This window comes from Schistocerca cancellata, chromosome 2, assembly GCF_023864275.1.
Source record: "Schistocerca cancellata isolate TAMUIC-IGC-003103 chromosome 2, iqSchCanc2.1, whole genome shotgun sequence".
Classification (NCBI taxonomy): Eukaryota; Metazoa; Arthropoda; class Insecta; order Orthoptera; family Acrididae; genus Schistocerca; species Schistocerca cancellata.
Window position 1 is genome coordinate 937,326,508 of NC_064627.1, and position 21,410 is coordinate 937,347,917.

General features: G+C 41.0%; 1 protein-coding gene across 1 annotated transcript in view; it reads right to left on the reverse strand.

Annotated features, from left to right (window-relative positions):
• Positions 1–12,564: 12,564 nt before the first annotated feature.
• The window catches only part of LOC126162909 (clavesin-1), a 99,366-nt gene continuing 90,520 nt past the window's right edge, over positions 12,565–21,410 (reverse strand). Inside the window, exons 7-8 of the mRNA XM_049919720.1 lie at positions 17,430–17,580; positions 12,565–13,308 (exon numbers count right to left, since the gene is read on the reverse strand). Coding sequence (XP_049775677.1) covers positions 13,277–13,308; positions 17,430–17,580 — 183 coding nt within the window. The 3' untranslated portion in view covers positions 12,565–13,276. The remainder of the gene's footprint in view (positions 13,309–17,429; positions 17,581–21,410) is intronic.

Genomic DNA, 21,410 nt, shown 5'->3' on the forward strand with positions numbered 1-21,410 from the left:
CTGTTTTACTGTACAACAATGAAAGACTGCAACTACAAAGGAGATTCTCTCTACAATTACGCAATAGCAATAAACAAAATCTACACTAATTACACAAACTACAAGAACAAATCAGAAGATTCCAGTGAGGTATCCTCGGCTAAGGGTCGACATATGTAACGTCCCCTTAGAACAATTATACAGGACTGTGCTTAAACTGACATCCAATATCATTAGCGCAACGCAATCTGACTTTCAAAAATCTCTACTAAAGAATGGCCCTGACTAACATTAACCTATACCTTTCACAAATCACTTACTTCACAAAAATCTTCGTTACTCGAACTACTCCAATACAGCGAGCGCCCCTACTGCCAGCTAAATAAAAGATTCAAACTACGGAAGGCACTAACTACTAGTAGGCATAGTTAGGAAATGAAAGATTTTAATAGAGAACAAACATTGTATTTACCTTAATAGTCATAATATATATATCAGTTCATAACATCCATTCTTAGAATATCAAAACTCCGCCATGTCTCTCCCCACATGCACCACTGCTGGCGGCTCACCTCCAACTGCGCAACGCTACGCGCTGTTCACATCCAACTGCCGCTGCCAAACACTACAATGGCAGACAACAATGCAAACTAGCCACAGACTGCACACAGCACAGCCAGTGATTTTCATACCGAGCGCTACGTAACGTTGCCGATAAGAAAACATAAAAAGCCTACGTACATAAAGAAAACATAAACAGCCTACTTACAACCTGAACTTTTCGACTCTGTAAGCGTAGAACAGGGAATCAGCGATCATAAGGCCGTTGAAACATCCCTGAATATGGAAGTAAAGAGGAATATAAAAAAGGGAGGGCAGTAATAGAAGGCAGATTTCAGACTACCTAACAGATAAAAACGAAAATTTCTGTTCCGACACTGACAATATTGAGTATTTATGGAAAAAAATCAAGGCAATCGTAAAATGCGTTTTAGCAGTTACGTGCCGACTAAAACTGTGAGGGACGGGAAAAACCCACCGTGGTTCAACAACAAATTTAAGAAACTACTGCGAAAGCAAAGAGCGCTTCACTGCAAGTGTAAACGCAGCCAAAACCTCTCAGACAAACAGAAGCTAAACGATGTCAAAGTTAGAGTAAGGAGGGCTATGCGTGAAGCGTTCAGTGAATTCGAAAGTAGCATATCCAGACACTCTGGGATGATGATGGCATTGAAACAGAGGATGACATGCGTAAAGCTGAAATACTAAACACCTTTTTCCAAAGCTGTTTCACAGAGGAAGACCGCACTGCAGTTCCTTCTCTAAATCCTCGCACAAACTAAAAAATGGCTGACATCGAAATAAGTGTCTAAGGAATAGAAAAGCAACTGAAATCACTCAACAGAGGAAAGTCCACGGGACCTGAAGGGATACCAAGTTAATTCTACACAGAGTACGAGAAAGAACTTGCCCCACTTCTGAGAGCCGTGTACAGCAAGTCTCTAGAGGAACGGAACGTTCCAAATGATTGGAAAAGAGCACAGGTAGTCCCAGTTATCAAGAAGGGTCGTCGAGCAGATGCGCAAAACTATAGACCTGTATATCTGACATCGATCTGTTGTAGAATTTTGGAACATGGTTTTTGCTCGCGTATCATGTCATTTCTGTAAACCCAGAATCTACTCTGTAGGAATCAACATGGATTCCGGAAACAGCGATCGTGTGAGACCCAACTCGCTTTATTTGTTCATGAGACACAGAAAATATTAGATACAGGCTCCCAGGTAGATGTCATTTTCCTTGACTTCCGGAAGGCGTTCGATACGGTTCCGCACTGTCGCCCGATAAAGTAAGAGCGTACGGAATATCAGACCAGCTGTGTGGATGGATTGAAGAGTTTTTAGCAAACAGAACACAGCATGTTGTTCTCAATTGAGAGACATCTACAGACGTTAAAGTAACCTCTGGAGTGCCACAGGAGAGTGTTATGGGTCCATCGCTTTTCACAATATATATAAATGACCTAGTAGATAGTGTCGGAAGTTCCATGCGGCTTTTCGCGGATGATGCTGTAGTATACAGAGAAGTTGTAGCATTAGAAAATTGCAGCGAAATGCAGGAAGATCTGCAGCGGGTAGGCACTTGGCTCAGGGAGTGGCAACTGACCCTGAACATAGACAAATGTAATGTATTGTGAATACATAGAAAGAAGGATCCTTTATTGTATGATTATATGATAGCGGAACAAATACTGTTAGCAGTTACTTCTGTAAAATATCTAGGAGTATGTGTACTTAACGATCTGAAGTGGAATGATCATATAAAATTAATTGTTGGTAAGGCGGGTGCCAGGTTGAGATTCATTGGAAAAGTCCTTAGAAAATGTAGTCCATCAACAAAGAAAGTGGCTTACAAAACACTCGTTCGACCTACACATGAGTATTGCTCATCAGTGTGGGATCCGTACCAGGTCGGGTTGACAGAGGAGATAGAGAGGATCCAAAGAAGAGCGGCGCGATTCGTCACAGGGTTATTTAGTAAGCGTGATAGCGTTACGGAGATGTTTAGCAAACTCAAGTGGCAGACTCTGCAAGAGAGGCGCTCTGCATCGCGGTGTAGCTTGCTGTCCAGGTTTCGAGAGGTTGCGTTTCTGGATGAGGCATCGAATATATTGCTTCCCCCTACTTATTCCTCCCGAGGAGATCACGAATGTAAAATTAGAGAGATTCGAGCGCGCACGGAGGCTTTCCGGCAGTCGTTCTTCCTGCGAACCATACGCGACTGGAACAGGAAACGGAGGTAATGACAGTGGCACGTAAAGTGCCCTCCGCCACACACCGTTGGGTGGCTTGCGGGGTATAAATGTAGATGTAGATGTAGATTATAACTTCAAGGCGCTGCTAGTCACATGAAATCTAGGGCACAAGCGAACTCATCAGTGAACTACTCGACTTCAGTGACAACAGTTTTTACGGTTTTGTCAGGACATTATTACACAGAGAGCGTGGTAAATTGTAATATAGCTTTCCCATTACCTGCACACTTCTGTATAAATAACAGTAATAATTATTAATCATATGTAATGTGTTAACTATTTGTCAACCAAACGCTCTGTAATTTACATAATACACATAAACATAGAAGTGTGTGTGTGTGTGTGTGTGTGTGTGTGTGTGTGTGTGTGTGTGTGTGTGTGTCTGTGTGTGTGTCCTAACCACTGGATCAGTTCCAACAAAACATGGTACACGTAACAGTTCCTGTCTGGACAAACAGAGGGAGGAGAGGAGGAGATAAATGTAAGAGGATGGTGGTGAAAGGTAGTGGGTGAGAGGTGAAGGAGAAGCATGTGAGGTGGAGACTGAAGAAAGCGTGGATGCAAAATGGAAGAAGATGGTGTGAGGGGGGGGGGGGGAGGAAAAGCAGGTGATAATACTGATAAACAGGTTTCATAGTACTAGGGTAACTTCCAATAGTGCTGATAAGGTTTCACATCTAGTGTTGGGACTGTGGTGGGGGTATAGGGAAAGACAGTGACATACACTCCTGGAAATGGAAAAAAGAACACATTGACACCGGTGTGTCAGACCCACCATACTTGCTCCGGACACTGCGAGAGGGCTGTACAAGCAATGATCACACGCACGGCACAGCGGACACACCAGGAACCGCGGTGTTGGCCGTCGAATGGCGCTAGCTGCGCAGCATTTGTGCACCGCCGCCGTCAGTGTCAGCCAGTTTGCCGTGGCATACGGAGCTCCCTCGCAGTCTTTAACACTAGTAGCATGCCGCGACAGCGTGGACGTGAACCGTATGTGCAGTTGACGGACTTTGAGCGAGGGCGTATAGTGGGCATGCGGGAGGCCGGGTGGACGTACCGCTGAATTGCTCAACACGTGGGGCGTGAGGTCTCCACAGTACATCGATGTTGTCGCCAGTGGTCGGCGGAAGGTGCACGTGCCCGTCGACCTGGGACCGGACCGCAGCGACGCACGGATGCACGCCAAGACCGTAGGATCCTACGCAGTGCCGTAGGGGACCGCACCGCCACTTCCCAGCAAATTAGGGACACTGTTGCTCCTGGGGTATCGGCGAGGACCATTCGCAACCGTCTCCATGAAGCTGGGCTACGGTCCCGCACACCGTTAGGCCGTCTTCTGCTCACGCCCCAACATCGTGCAGCCCGCCTCCAGTGGTGTCGCGACAGGCGTGAATGGAGGGACGAATGGAGACGTGTCGTCTTCAGCGATGAGAGTCGCTTCTGCCTTGGTGCCAATGATGGTCGTATGCGTGTTTGGCGCCGTGCAGGTGAGCGCCACAATCAGGACTGCATACGACCGAGGCACACAGGGCAAACACCCAGCATCATGGTGTGGGGAGCGATCTCCTACACTGGCCGTACACCACTGGTGATCGTCGAGGGACACTGAATAGTGCACGGTACATCCAAACCGTCATCGAACCCATCGTTCTACCATTCCTAGACCGGCAAGGGAACTTGCTGTTCCAACAGGACAATGCACGTCCGCATGTATCCCGTGCCACCCAACGTGCTCTAGAAGGTGTAAGTCAACTACCCTGGCCAGCAAGATCTCCGGATCTGTCCCCCATTGAGCATGTTTGGGACTGGATGAAGCGTCGTCTCACGCGGTCTGCACGTCCAGCACGAACGCTGGTCCAACTGAGGCGCCAGGTGGAAATGGCATGGCAAGCCGTTCCACAGGACTACATCCAGCATCTCTACGATCGTCTCCATGGGAGAATAGCAGCCTGCATTGCTGCGAAAGGTGGATATACACTGTACTAGTGCCGACATTGTGCATGCTCTGTTGCCTGTGTCTATGTGCCTGTGGTTCTGTCAGTGTGATCATGTGATGTATCTGACCCCAGGAATGTGTCAATAAAGTTTCCCCTTCCTGGGACAATGAATTCACGGTGTTCTTATTTCAATTTCCAGGAGTGTATCTCCATAATGCCTGATGTAATTTTTATGAAACCTGTCATATGCAGCACTTGCTGTTTGGAAAAAATTACTGTGCCTGAAAATTAGGTGGACTGATCAGCTAAGGAATGAGGAGATTCTCTGCAGAATCGGATAGGAAATAATATGTGGGAAACACCGTCAAGAAGAAGGGACAGGACGATAGGACATCTGTTAAGACATCAGACATCCATGGCACTAGAGGGAGCTGTAGAGCGTGAAAACTACAAGGGAGACAGAGATTGGGATACACCCAACAAATAATTAAAGAGTGTAGACGGCAAGTGCTACTCAGAGATGAAAAGGATGACACAGGAGAGGAATTTGTGGTGGATCGCATCAAACCAGTCAGAGGACTGATGACGCAAGAAAGATGACAAACCTCTCAGTAAGGATGAAGGTGCATAAAATCCACATTCAGGAACATCTAGAGCAATTTCTACCAAACTTTATGTATAATGACATTATCTGTATAAAAATATTATGGCAATAAGAATCCCTTGCTACCCCTAGAGGTGGGTGTGCTGGTGACATGTAAAAACGTTCAGAAATGACCTGTTGTTATTTGTTCCCTGTATTTGCCTGACTTGGAATACTTTAAAAGTATGAACGTCTTAGCAGCAGCAGCATATGGTATAACAGAAGTAGGATTCATTATGAATAGGAAGGAAGGGCAAACAGTGAGCTATTGCAAACAGTTCAGTGATAGGAATGTTCTCAAAACAAACGGCAGCAAACCAACACTGACACAAATAGTTCTGGTATACATGACGTCGCAAGCGGAAAATGAAGAAATAGACAATGTATATGAGGATATTGAATGGATAATTCACTACATAGAAGGAGATGAAACTATTAGTCATATGGGATTGGAATATGGCTGTAGGGGTGGTGGTGGGGGGGCATAAGAAAGGTATAGGGGAGGCTATGGACTTGGTAGTAGGAATGAGAGAGGTGAACGACTGAGTTCTGCAAAACATTTCAGTTACTAAAACGAATACTCTCTTCAAGAGGAGATGTACCTGGAAAAGGTTGGGAAGTATGGAAAGATTCCAGTTGGATTACATTATGGTTAGGCAGACATTCCAGAATCAGATATTAGATTTATGGCATACCCATGGGCAAATATAGACTCAGCTCACAATTTCGTAATCATGAGGAGTAGGCTAAAGCTTAAGAGACTAGTCAGGAAGAATAAATGCACAAAGGAGGAGGACATGGAAGTATTGAAGAATGAGGTTCTCTGAGGCTATATATACTGTGATAGTGAGTAGTTCAGTAGGCATTTCAGTTGAAGAGACAGGACATATCTAAGAAGGGCAATCACAGAAGTTTGAAAAGAAAACAGATACAGGAAGGTAAGTGCAAAGAAAACATAGATAACAGAAGAAATATTTCAGTTAATCAACGAACGAAGGAAGTACAAAATATTCTGGGAAATTTAGGAATACAGATATACAAGTCACTAAGGAATGAAATGAAGTCCAGGGATGATGAAGTGAAATGGCTGCATGAAGAACGTGAAAAAATTGAAACAGAAATGATTCTCGAAATGAGAATTGTTGTGGTCTTCAGTCCTGAGACTGGTTTGATGCAGCTCTCCATGCTACTCTATCCTGTGCAAGCTTCTTCATCTCCCAGTATCTACTGCAACCTACATCCTTCTGAATCTGCTTAGTGTATTCATCTCTTGGTCTCCCTCTACGATTTTTACCCTCCACACTGCCCTCCAATGCTAAATTTGTGATCCCTTGATGCCTCAAAACATGTCCTACCAACCGATCTCTTCTTCTAGTCAAGTTGTGCCACAAACTTCTCTTCTCCCCAATCCTATTCAATACCTCCTCATTAGTTACGTGAACTACCCACCTTATCTTCAGCATTCTTCTGTAGCACCACATTTCGAAAGCTTCTATTCTCTTCTTGTCCAAACTAGTTATCGTCCATGTTTCACTTCCATACATGGCTACACTCCATACAAATACTTTCAGAAATGACTTCCTGACACTTAAATCTATTCTCGATGTTAACAAATTCCTCTTCTTGAGAAACGCTTTCCTTGCCATTGCCAGTCTACATTTTACATCCTCTCTACTTCGACCATCATCGGTTATTTCACTCCCTAAATAAAAAAACTCCTTTACTACTTTAAGTGTCTCATTTCCTAATCTAATTCCCTCGGCATCTCCCGACTTAATTTGACTACATTCCATTATCCTCGTTTTGCTTTTGTTGATGTCCATCTTATATCCTCCCTTCAAGACACTGTCCATTCCGTTCAACTGCTCTTCCAAGTCCTTTGCTGTGTCTGACAGAATTACAATGTCATCGGCGAACCTCAAAGTTTTTACTTCTTCTCCATGAATTTTAATACCTACTCCGAATTTTTCTTTTGTTTCCTTTACTGCTTGCTCAATATACAGATTGAATAACATCGGGGAGAGGCTACAACCCTGTCTTACTCCTTTCCCAACCACTGCTTCCCTTTCATGCCCCTCGACTCTTACAACTGCCATCTGGTTTCTGTACAAACTGTAAATAGCCTTTCGCTCCCTGTATTTTACCCCTGCCACCTTCAGAATTTGAAAGAGAGTATTCCAGTTAACATTGTCAAAAGCTTTCTCTAAGTCTACAACTGCTAGAAACGTAGGTTTGCCTTTTCTTAATCTTTCTTCTAAGATAAGTCGTAAGGTCAGTATTGCCTCACGTGTTCCAACATTTCTATGGAATCCAAACTGATCTTCCCCAAGGTCGGCTTCTACCAGTTTTTCCATTCGTCTGTAAAGAATTCGCGTTAGTATTTTGCAACTGTGACTTATTAAACTGATAGTTCGGTAATTTTCACATCTGTCAACACCTGCTTTCTTTGGGATTGGAATTATTATATTCTTCTTGAAGTCTGAGGGTATTTGTCCTGTCTCATACATCGTGCTCACCAGATGGTAGAGTTTTGTCAGGACTGGCTCTCCCGAGGCCATCAGTAGTTCAAATGGAATGTTGTCTACTCCCGGGGCCTTGTTGCGACTCAGGTCTTTCAGTGCTCTGTCAAACTCTTCACGCAGTATCTTATCTCCCATTTCGTCTTCATCTACATTCTCTTCCTTTTCCATAATATTGTCCTCAAGTACATCGCCCTTGTATAAACCCTCTATATACTCCTTCCACCTTTCCGCCCTCCCTTCTTTGCTTAGAACTGGGTTGCCATCTGAGCTCTTGATATTCATACAAGTGGTTCTCTTCTCTCCAAAGGTCTCTTTAATTTTCCTGTAGGCAGCATCTATCTTACCCCTAGTGAGACAAGCCTCTACATCCTTACATTTGTCCTCTAGCCATCCCTGCTTAGCCATTTTGCACTTCCTGTCGATATCATTTTTGAGACGTTTGTATTCCTTTTTGCCTGCTTCATTTACTGCATTTTTATATTTTCTCCTTTCATCAATTAAATTCAATATTTCTTCTGTTACCCAAGGATTTCTATTAGCCCTCGTCTTTTTACCTACTTGATCCTCTGCTGCTTTCACTACTTCATCCTTCAGAGCTACCCATTCTTCTTCTACTGTATTTCTTTCCCCCATTCCCGTCAATTGTTCCCTTATGCTCTCCCTGAAACTCTCTACAACCTCTGGTTCTTTCAGTTTATCCAGGTCCCATCTCCTTAAATTCCCACCTTTTTGCAGTTTCTTCAGTTTCAATCTGCAGTTCATAACCAATAGATTGTGGTCAGAATTCACATCTGCCCCAGGAAATGTCTTACAATTTAAAACCTGGTTCCTAAATCTCTGTCTTACCATTATATAATGTATCTGATACCTTTTAGTATTTCCAGGATTCTTCCAGGTATACAACCTTCTTTTATGATTCTTGAACCAAGTGTTGGCTATGATTAAGTTATGCTCTGTGCAAAATTCTACAATGCGGCTTCCTCTTTCATTCCTTTTCCCCAATCCATATTCACCTACTATGTTTCCTTCTCTCCCTTTTCCTACTGACGAATTCCAGTCACCCATGACTATTAAATTTTCGTCTCCCTTCACGACCTGAATAATTTCTTTTATCTCGTCATACATTTCATCTATTTCTTCATCATCTGCAGAGGTAGTTGGCATATAAACTTGTACTACTGTAGTAGGCATGGGCTTTGTGTCTATCTTGGCCACAATAATGCGTTCACTATGCTGTTTGTAGTAGCTAACCCGCACTCCTATCTTTTTATTCATTATTGAACCTACTCCTGCATTACCCCTATTTGATTTTGTATTTATAACCCTGTAATCACCTGACCAAAAGTCTTGTTCCTCCTGCCACCGAACTTCACTAATTCCCACTATATCTAACTTTAACCTATCCATTTCCCTTTTTAAATTTTCTAACCTACCTGCCCGATTAAGGGATCTGACATTCCACGCTCCGATCCGTAGAACGCCAGTTTTCTTTCTCCTGATAACTACGTCCTCCTGAGTAGTCCCCGGCCGGAGATCCGAATGGGGGACTATTTTACCTCCGGAATATTTTACCCAAGAGGACGCCATCATCATTTAATCATACAGTAGAGCTGCTTGTCCTCGGGAAAAATTACGGCTGTAGTTTCCCCTTGCTTTCAGCCGTTCGCAGTACCAGCACAGCAAGGCCGTTTTGGTTAATGTTACAAGGACAGATCAGTCAATCATCCAGACTGTTGCCCCTGCAACTACTGAAAAGGCTGCTGCCCCTCTTCAGGAACCACATGTTTGTCTGGCCTCTCAACAGATACCCCTCCGTTGTGGTTGCACCTACGGTACGGCCATCTGTATCGCTGAGGCACACAAGCCTCCCCACCAACGGCAAGGTCCATGGTTCATGGGGGGGTGACTGACTCAGCATATAGAAAAATCAAAATAATTTTTGGTGAAATTAAAATCAAGTGCTGTAACATTAAGCGTGCAATGAGAATTCCGCTTTTAAATGTAAAGGAGAGAGTGGATAACTGAAAAAATTACATCAAAGGCCTCTATGAGGAGGAGGAAGACTCGTTTCATGATGTGACAGAAGAAGAAATAAGTCAGTATAGAAGAGATAGGGGATCCAGTATTAGAATCAAAATTTCGAAGTGTTTTTGATGACTTACGAAGATACTATGCAGAAGGGATAGATAAAATACCACCAGAATTTCAAAAATCATTGGAGGAAGTAGCAACAAAATGACATATGTGAACTGAATGGGAAGTCAAAGAAAGAAAAAGAAAGGAAAAGGATAACTGATGTCAGTTGATTTGGGTTATCATGCAGACATGTCTGAAAGAACAGACACTATGCATTCATACAAAATGACTATTCACATTGGTGTCTACAACTGGTGATATACAATCACACTTTCAAAAAAAACATCATCCACATAGTTCTCAAGGTAGCAAGACTGACAAATACATGAGTCATCACACAAGCAGCTTAACAACTCATGCACCCAAGCTGCTGAGAAGAATAATATACAGAAGAATGAAAAAGAAAACTGAGATTCTGTTAAACAACGATCAGTTTGGCTTTAGTAAAGGTAAGAGCACCAGAGAGGCAATTCTGATGTTGCGGTTGATAATGGAAGCAAGACTGAAGAATATTGAGGTTGATAGGAACTGTCACCTTGAAGAAAAAAAAAAAGTGTTTGATAATGTAAACTGGATCAAAGTATTCGAAATTCTGAGAAAAACTGGAGCAAGGTATAGTGCAAATCAGGTAATACACAATACATTCAAGAACCAGGAGGGAACAATAAGAGTGGATGACCAAGAACTAACTGATTGTATTAAAAAGGGTGTAACACAGGGATGTAGTCTTTGCCTCTACTGCACAATCTATACATCAAAGAACCAAAGATGAAAATGAAAGGAAGGTTCAAGAGTGGGATTAAAATTCAAGGTGAAAGATCAGATTTGCTGATTACTTTGCTACCTGTAGCGGAAGTGAGACAGAATTACAAGATGTGTTGAATGGATAACCTGTCTAATGAGTACAGAATATAAATTGAGGGTAAATAAAAGAAAAACGAAAGTAATGAGAAGCAGCAGAAATGAGAGCAGTCAGAAACTTAACATCTGAACTGAGAATCGCAAAGTTGATATAGTTAAGGAGTTCTGCCACCTAGGCACCAAAACAACCTATGTTTCTGAGAATGTACACTTGGAACATAGCATTGTATGGTAGTGTAACATGAACTGTGGGGAATTCTGACACAGAAGAGAATCAAAACATTCGATACATGGTGTTACAGAAGAATGTTGAAAATTATTCACACTAATAAGGTAAGGAAAGAGGTGGTTCTCCACAGAATTGGTGAGGAAAGGAATGTATGGAAAAGACTGACAAGAAAAAGTACAAGATTATAGGGCATCTGTTAAGACATTAGGGAATAGCAAAAGTACTACACTGAGCTGTAGATGGTAAAAACTGTAGGGGAAGACAGACTGGAATATATCCAGTAAACAATTGGGGATTTAGGTTGTATCTGCTGCTCTAAGATGAGAAGGCTGGCACAGGAGAGGAATTCATGGCTGTCTGCTTCAGACCACTCAGATGACTGATGACAAAAAAATTATGTCCCTATGGCTATTATTAAGCAATAATGTTCAAGGCAACAGGAATGAACAACTGTGTGTTGGAATTCTGGTTCCCTGAACTTCCTCAGTCACAACATGTTATAAGGGGTAGTATACAGTCACTTTATTTCTGTTGCTAGCTATAGGAATGTTTTATATGTAGCTCATATTTCTTAGTTAAACAAGAGACATACATGGAGTGCATTAGAATACATCACATTTTGGAGGACCCCTAAGTTTAAGAGTAGGTACAAGATGTCATAAGAACCTTTAAGGTAATGATGGTGTTTGTTTTAGTTTGCTCAATGGCATGGTTATCAGTGCCCTTGCCAATTATGAATGAATAAATTTAATGAAATGAAGTATTTCGTCTTAAGCCATCTCTTCTGTCAATATTTCCATGGACACCGACGATATTTTAGCACTATTCATAAGAGATGTAAGACATTTGATGGTGGTGTGACTTACAGTGAGGAACACATTAAAAATGTGGAGATGAATGAGGTGTGTTAATTATGCAAGGAAACAGGTCTTGATTTCTTCAACTGTGTTGACAACTTTGGAGTTCCATATTATGAAGCTGATATATTCATATATTGACTGCCGTATGTATTAACTTGTAATTGCAGGAATCTCACAAGAAGAAAACTGACTTTAGTTATTGTTCTTACAATTGGTGTACTGATTCATTTTTCATTTGTTTGTAAGTGCCATGTGTGTGTCCACTTGATGCAAATGATGATGATAAGACTATAAAAGTGAACAAATTTAGTAGTGAATGAAAATATTTTACAATTTTTTCCTTGATGCTGTATTCCTCAGAAAGTAGAACAGGAATTAGTGAATTCTTGCGTTCACTGTTTCTTTGCATTTACAGTTTCTCTCTCATAGGATTTTTGCACTTGCAAGTTCACATATCTGGTCTAGTATTCATTGCCTATAGCTTTATGTACTCTACATTTAGGTAAATGGTATTTCTTTAGTGCCAGTATGCAAACACTTCATTTCAGGAGTATAAAGGGTTTTGTTACATAAGAAAGATTTTGTTTTGACGAAATTAGAGGGCAAGTATATTTTCAGGGTGAAGAGTATAAAAAATTTGACAATGTAAATTTGTTATAAAATTTAACAATTATTACAGTAAATTACATTTACCATCTGAGAGCATATAATATAAACAAAATGGCAAGGTTAGCGCCATAAAAAATAAAGGCCAATATGAACAGTGAATAGAGGCCATCTGAGTTTTTCTACTAACAATATGAAAACATACATAATATGATATAATATTCATCCTTCCATGTGCCATAATGCTATAAAAGAGATATTTACAAACATTAGTACTTTATAACAATTAACTAACCCCAACAGAAATTCAACAATGGAGGCTATTGTGCCCGATACATAAAATAATAACTGCTAACATATTACGCTATTTACACATTTATAAGGGTCTCTGACACACAATAATTCCCTCTTTTCATTCATGTGAAAACTTGTGTTGTCTTTTTATCTATAGGAAACTCACACCCACACAGAGTGCACATTTTAGAAAGATGGCAAGTACACAGCTGGCAACAACTGATCCACCTCTAATCACTTTTAATTAACTGCTGGCCTGAAGAAACTTTAATTAATACTGTGCGACGTCTGCTCTACAGACGTCTTTGGAAGCACTGACTTTTCCCACCATATGCATTTCTGCATCATTATCACAGCGTGGAACTTCAATGAACCATCAGCAATGACTCATCTACTGCTTCTTGTAGCCATAGGAATTAACAGCTGAAACAAACGATATAATAATGTAACTCTTTTGGTCAGAAAGAGAACACAAAAATTATAGAAACGTATTACAAAGTGTTCTATCAATGAGGTATTTTACTGGCGAATTACACTTACTAAGTTTAGGACAAACCTTTTTCATTTGTGAGTTGATTTAATAATAGTTAAATACTCTAACTGCTGGTTTTCTGGTAGTACTAGGCCATTAAGATAGACAGACTGTAATTTACAACTGTTATATTTTTTGACAAAGCAAACGAAGCTGAATTGCTAAAGACAAATCATTGGAAGGATAGAGTATGGATCCATTTTAGTGTGCATCACACATGGAGTAAAAGTTTCAATTACTGCTTAGAAAAAAATAAATTTTTGTAATTAATTTTTTGTTTCTAGGTACACACAGTGAAATCCCGCATCACAGTACCATAGCACACCAGCAAAGGTGCCAGAACTCAATAGCAGATTCGATTGATGAAGAGAAAGACGGGTTGCACCATTTTATTTTAGATCTTATAATGCTGAGCTATGGTACTATAGTGCGATATTTCTATGTTGAGTGGAACTGTAGAAGTCTGTCTACAAATTTATTACCTAATTTTATTTTTTCTAGTTGATGACTACAAATTTATAACTTACCCTTATATGATAGCACAGAAATATGGCGGTCAATATTATGGCTTAAAATACATTTTATAGGTCTAGCGTAAAATAGTTCTTAGAAAATGAGATTACCTCGACCGAACTAAGAAGGTTCATACCCTTTTCTTTCTTCTATAAAAATATGTTGTAAACTTAAGCAGGGTGGAGAAAGGTTATTTACTTTAGAAGTATCTTGCATTTTTTCAAACAAAAAATATTGGGTCATAGAAACCCTAACAAAAGTGTTCCGAAAAATGCAAGCTCGATACATAACCAGTAAGTTACTATACATGGGACTCATTTAAAATTCTTGTAGAATAAAAGAGATAAGACAATACTGGAGCAACACTTGGCTCAAACAAAACTTCTTCGATTATTTCGTAATGTAAGGTCAACAATCAGATTTCTTTTTTTTAAATGGCACTACAGCTGAAACTTCCTGGTAGATTAAAACTGTGTGCCGGACCGATACTCGGAACCTTTCCCTTTCACGGGCGTATCTCTACCGACTGAACTATCGAAGCACAACTCACGCCCTGTCCTCTCAGCTTTATTTCCGCCAGTACATTCCGATGCAGAGTGGAAACTTCATTATAGTTAATAGAGCTGATTCAACACGAGTAGTGGTGCACTCAAAACTATTTAAGTGTGTGTGAATTCGATCAGTCTCACATGATTAAGGCTGCCACATCTGTACGGGAAGCAAGCGTTCTTGAAACACTTGTTATACTAGGGGACTTAGTATTTTAATGACACACACAATCACAGTTCCTAAGTTTCATCTGCTACAATATTTCCCTCTAATTTCATTCCTGTCAGCTACATTATGAGAGAATTAACGTCAACGTAAAATTTTGTTATTGCAAAATAAATACCCAGAAGTCGAAGACCGTATGTCACAAATTTGATACTCAGGACAAACACACTCAAAAATTTAATTATGATAAAATCCGAAAAGACTGTTTTATTACCGATTTGTGTAACTAGCGATGATTATACAAACTCACTAAAACACTGTCCAACAATTTTGGTTTTGAGTAGTGGATCAATGCTTTGTGCAAGAGTACATGTGCTAGAGATCATTTGCACAATGAACATACAGCAGCAATATTCAGAGGACGTTTACAAAGTAGGCAGTTACAGGTATCAAAGCAAGATAATGCTTTGTTATTAAGTGTAGCTCAATTGTGTATGGAATATTTCTATAATTACAATAATATTGTGCGTCACAGAAATCAAGTCACTGTTGTAGCTATTTGCGTTATTATTGAGTTGTTAATTTTGTATAAACCCTTATTTTTAGCACTTGATACAGCTGTGAATCCAAAAGTGACATTTATTAAGTACACACATGTATACGTCTTTTACCATTAAATTACTAACCAGTTTAGACAGTGGGAATATTTTTAGACATGAGCTATGATAAAAACTGTTATTCTGCTCATGCTTCCTTTAACGTTCAAGAATATAGTGTATAATTACAGTAGTGTACGAGGTGTGCGAGGAAGAATAATAGACAAAAATATTCATTTTTTTTTCAAACCACAACATTGTCTTTTTTAAAATGGTTTCCTTCAGCAGGTGTACAAAGGAGGAGTCGTTGGTCCTAGTCTCTTCACGTGGTATGGCCTTTGATGTATCTGTCACATTCTTTTGAATGTTCTCCATAGTCTCAGGACGACGACTTTTTACTGCATTTTTCAATTTTGGCAAAAAAATCACAAAGAATCAGATCAGGTGAATGGGTGAACCGTGGAACAGGAACGCCTTTTGAGGTAACAAATTCTGAGATGGAAGTGGCAGCGTGACATGTGGCATTGTCCTGATGAAACATCCTCTTCTTTTCAGTGTCCAGTGTCTCGATTCACCCTTTTCATGAGCCTTTCAAGGAGACATCTTTGTAAACTATCGGCTGACAGTTTGTGTTTTATGCACGTTGCTCCTACTGTCAAAAATGCAAATCAACATTCTTTTGACCTTTGATTTGCTCATTCGCGATTTTTTCAGTCGAGGAGATGTCTCAGGGTGCCACTCCTCACTTTGCCGCTTTGTCTCAGCATCGCACTCAAAAATCCAGGATTCATCACCTGTGACCACTCCACTGAACCATTCATGGTCATTGACAATCCTCTCAGGAAGATCAACGCACACGTTTCTTCGATTGTTGTCCTGCTCAGTTGTGAGGTTTCTCGGCATTATTTTGGGACAAACCTTTCATATATGGAAATCTTCGCTCAAAATGTGATACTCGGTGAAAATTTTTAACTGGTCACCCATCATCCTTATTGTTAAACGTAGATCTGATCTCTGAAGGACACACAGCGTTCTCGTCGGTTTTTGAATGTGAAGGTCTCCATGAATGAGTTTCATCTTCAACGTGACCTTGGCCTTCCAAAAACGATTTGTGACTGCAGCAAACTTGTGCTCTAGATAAGGAATGTTTCCAATAGACTTGTTTCTGCAGGCTGCGCTCTGGTGTCACACGATCCAAAGAGAATATGCGCAAATGGGGCCTCTCAAATGAACCGGCGCTGTGTGACTGTGGATACACTCAAACCACCACCCACCTCACGCAGTGTGTGCTGTGCCCAAGCACCTGCACCATGAAGGATTTGATGAATGCCACCCCGGAAGCGCTGGACGTGGCTAGGTTCTGGTCCAAGACTTCATAAAATAAAAAACTACTTGACCCTGCTTATATATCTGTATACTTTTATTCTCTTTTTGTATTTGTTATATACTTGATATGTATGTGTTAATAATTCTGATTTTATGTACGATGCTTCTGACACGATTAAATAAATAAACATTTTCAATGGTCACACTCTACGATTACCCAAGTATGACACAAAATTTGATGGTTTAACTTTGCTGTAAATTCCGCTCTTATATTTTCATAACTCACAACAAAAACAACTTTACCAAAGGCGATCTCAAAAATCACTTAACAGCAGTAGGAGCTAAAACTCTGACTGAACGTCTGGAAGGGATGAACACAAGTAAAACAACACAGTGTTGCCAGATCGATCGCAGTGTTGTCAGTCTCATTACTTTTTCCCCCCACACACCTCCTAATCCTAACTAGTCTACCACATTACTAGATATGAGAGACAAAGGCGTTATATATCACGTCTCAAACATCAACTGTGGAATGCACAACATTAAATTTTAATGGCGTCAAATGTGGAAAAATTTATTGTTGCCGATAATCCAGTCGTAAAAAAATTATTCTTAACAAATATCAAATGGTCTATTCCCAAACGTCTGATAGCGACTTTCGCTTTCTTTTTAAATCTGTGCATTACCGGAGATTAGTATGTGATTATTCGACTGTTTTGTAATTGCTGCGTACCTACCACTTTCTACCACTTTACACTGATTTGCGATTCTCCCGGATGGAAACTACCGCAGAGTATCTCTAGAAACTGTCAGAACCGCGTTAAAGTGAAAGGAGTCGCAGGCGCAGTGGCCAGCAGCCTTACCCTCGTAGACGGGGTCGTAGTGGACGAGCAGCTTGTACCACTCGGCTCCGGTCACCCTGTCGATGTCGAGGGTGCCGCCGTAGCACTCCGGCAGCACCTTGGGGCTGATGTAGTTGTGCAGGGAGTCGCGGTCCGTGCCGTGGAACACGATCTGCAACACAGGCGCCACCACACGTCAGCCCCGGGCGTCACAGCCTAGGCACAGTCGAGTATTACTGGTCGCCGCCAAAACATTAACATTAGGAATTACTGACAAATGCAGTGGAAGCACTCAGGTATGAGCCAGTCGATAAATCTGGTGTAATAATTCAACACATTTGGGAAAGCGAAAAAATCCGAAGTGGATAGATTTCTATTGTAATTCGTCTACGACACAAGAAACTGGGGAGAACAATTGTGAACAACTACCGTGGCATCTGTCTCCTGCCATCAAGTTACGAGATCCTCTCTAAAACTCTAGAAGTGGAGGGATCAACAAGTTGATCCACAATTGGGAGACTATCAACGCTGAGCAGATTATGAATCTCATTTCCATCTTTTCGTTTCTGAAGTTCAACGACAGGGAATTAGCGGTGACATGCTACCACTTCAGGAAGGCGTACAACTGAATTGACCGAACCACCCTACTGCAAATCCTTGGAAAGTTTGGCTTGGATATCAAGACAAAAGTGATAATTTCGACAACCTTCACCACCACCTCCAAAGTGAACTTCAGAGGAAATTGGGCTATCGCCTCTGCTCTTCAATTTTGTTTCAGAAAAGGTCATCCGACGGTGGCGCAAAGAAACAACCATTCAGGGGCCTAAAATGGGTTAAGGCTAGGATTCAGGTATATTGATTTTACAATCGACTGTATGGCCTCTGCAGACCTAGTAATATTTTCAGATGTCTTAGATACGGCAGCAAAATAACCAACTGAAGAGACAGGCGTCGTAGACTGGGATCCAAACAGTCTTTGAGAAGACGCACTTTATGACAAACATGAAAGTTATGCCCACAGAGCTGGGTGTCTGACTGGGAAAAATTAAGCAGACAGAAATATTTATTTATCTGTGTGAAGAGAGGGCCTAATGTGTCAGAGAAAGAAGTCTTCGTGTTTTGCAGTGACAAAATGGAAATTGCCTATAAGCTAACTAAAGGCATATACCGTAAGATCGATACCCTCCAACGCCAAAATTAGATACTACTGCACTCTCATTCGGCAGGAGACACTGCTGGTGGCAGAGGCTCTTACAGTTAACAAGAAAGTCAAACGGAGAAACTTGACTCCAGAGAAAGAGAGAAAGAAAGATTCCATGAAAACTCCTGGGCCTCGTCAAAGGAAAGTGCGAGTGCAGAAGGCGTCACAGCCACCTATATGAGCACATGGATAGGGAAAGTCACCAGATTCGAAAACGGATTGCCTTTTATCGCCACGTGAAACGAATCATTGGTTCAAATGGCTCTGAGCACTATGGGACTAACATCTGAGGACATCAGTCCCCTAGAACTTAGAACTACCTAAACCTAACTAACCCAAGGACATCACACACATTCATGCCCGAGGCAGGATTCGAACCTGGGACCGTAGCGGTCGCTCGGTTCCAGAGCCTTTTTTTCTTTTTTTTTTGAGAACTGCATCAGTGATTTCAAATATAAAACAACACGTTGTGCTTGACTGCTTTAAGCTCCAATTAATTTGATCGTTACTGGCTTAATATAATGCATTGAGTCTGACGAACTATAACTCATATCTCTGCTAGTACCTCAACCTCACACTTACATGCTCCGCAGAGGCCCACGTACTTAACCGGCTGGTCTAGAGCTTCCTGTAGAAAGAATGTGGTGAAAATTGCCTCATCCCCAGTCTACAATATATTTTCAGAATGAGTCAGTATTCAAAATCGGTCAGGTTTGTGAGTGACTGCTATTCTAGTGAGGAAACGTAATCGGAAGGACGAATTGCATGTGTGACAAGAAACTTGACCCTTTTACCAGTACCTTTCACGCGAAACCACCAACGCCTTTGCAAGGCAGAGACATCTACTGATACACTAGCGTACTTCTACGAATGTGGTGCATTGAAGCAACCACAGCGCTCGAACAACAGACGGCATGTGGAGCATGCTACGTGACTAAAGAAGGCTGACTTCTTTTTGTAGTGATCACATTGAGGAGAGCATTGACAGCTGAAGTAAATAAAGTAAATTCATCAAGTTAGTTTTAACGTAAATTTTACTTTGTAGTACTGCTTTTATGAGTGGTTTTGAAATGAAATCACTGGAGCAGTATGTACTGTTGATATAAATTTATTACACTGTACGCCTACTTTTGCTTGTTATTTACGACTATAATTTATTTTAGGCATTATGAGTTCAAGGTAGTTTTTAGAAGTGGGATTGCGTCTTGGAAAAATGTAAAATTGCTTTTAAATGTATATCGTGAAATGATTGGTGGTTGAAAACAATGTCACAGAGATTCAAAGTGAAACCACTTTGAAAACAATTGGTTATGTATATTTTATCTATTTCTTCTTGTATGCGTTGCTTAGTATGATGATGAAGGCCAATTTTGCGGAAAAATTTATTTTATTTTATGTTTGTAAGCGGAACTCAAATGGTTAACTGAGAAGTGTCCTGTTTAAGTGAACTGTCTTATCACCAGGCTATCTTTTGGGAAGTCTGAACTGCATACAAAACGCAGAGATGTATCTGCTGCGACAAAATACTCTAGTAACTTACTATATCGCGACGTAATTGCTTGTGTATCTTCTTCTTAGTGGTGTAGGGCCACAAAATTTCTATTAGCTTTGTACTTACGAAAACTGCAATGAATATTAGCTACGAGGCACTTCGATTAACTAATACGAGCATTTTAATGGCAATGTTATTTCAAAGAAAACTACATTTTAAGAAGAGAAGTGGTTGTGTTGTTTCTTGAAACTAGAGAAAGGAATAAATTGCCCAGACGAAGTAATAATGAGAGGCGAATCTAAAACTAACAAGTTAGACGTAGGATTCGCGCCAAGAAAAGTTGTGACGTTAGGGTCTTTTACAACCTCTTGTAGCGTGTCTGTAATGCAGTGTATCTGTAAAGACTTCCCATTATCCCTTGGAATGACATTTCTACCAAGCAGCTGGGTGCAGTGGCCTTTCTGGCACTGCACACTCGCAGACTCAGCGCTTATGCCGCGTTATAGGAGACTCCGATGATTCATACACCGTTAAGGGTTCGCCGCGTTGCCTAACTGTTACTGTTCGGACTTTCCAGACGTAAAGACCCCAGCGAGCGCGACTTCACGGCGTAGGAATATGATGCAAGCAGTGTTCTTATTATGTATTATTACCCTCATACTCTGTCAGATAGTACTGCATTTTTTTCTGGACGTAGCTAAATGCCCTTCAATCTTATTTCACCTTAGCGGAATCTTCTTGTACCTTGTCATATGTTCCGACGTCAAATAAATGATCGCGTTTGTGGATACTGATGTTGCATTATTTGGTTATACAGAGATACGTATTTTCATTAAAATTAGTTTCAGGCACCTCCAGAACACAGACCACTGTTGTGGACTCAGTGCTGAAGCTTCCCTCGTGCTGTTTTCTCTTCGCCGCTTCCATACACTGCTTAGTGAAAACAAACCTATATGCCATTTCCTCCCCCGTTCGAGTCACGATGTGTTGCTAATACAGTGCCGCTACGTTGAAACTATACTTGCGCGCGCTGGCGCGTTAAGTCAACAAGGAAACGCCATGTCTGCAGGAAACCTCTGCAGGGACATGGCAGTAACCCCGCCTATTCCAGTGCCTGTAAACGTTATACTCCGACCATAAGATGTCTGCCTTGAAGAAGTACGGCTCGTTTCGGAGTTATTTCGGGTACAATACGTTCTAAACGTTTTATTTTCAATGTTTTCCATTCGTTTTCTTTGCTAAGAAAAATCGATTATCTGTTGATCCAGAGTCCTTTAAGAGTTCCACTAATTTTTCTCCAAAGCAAAAC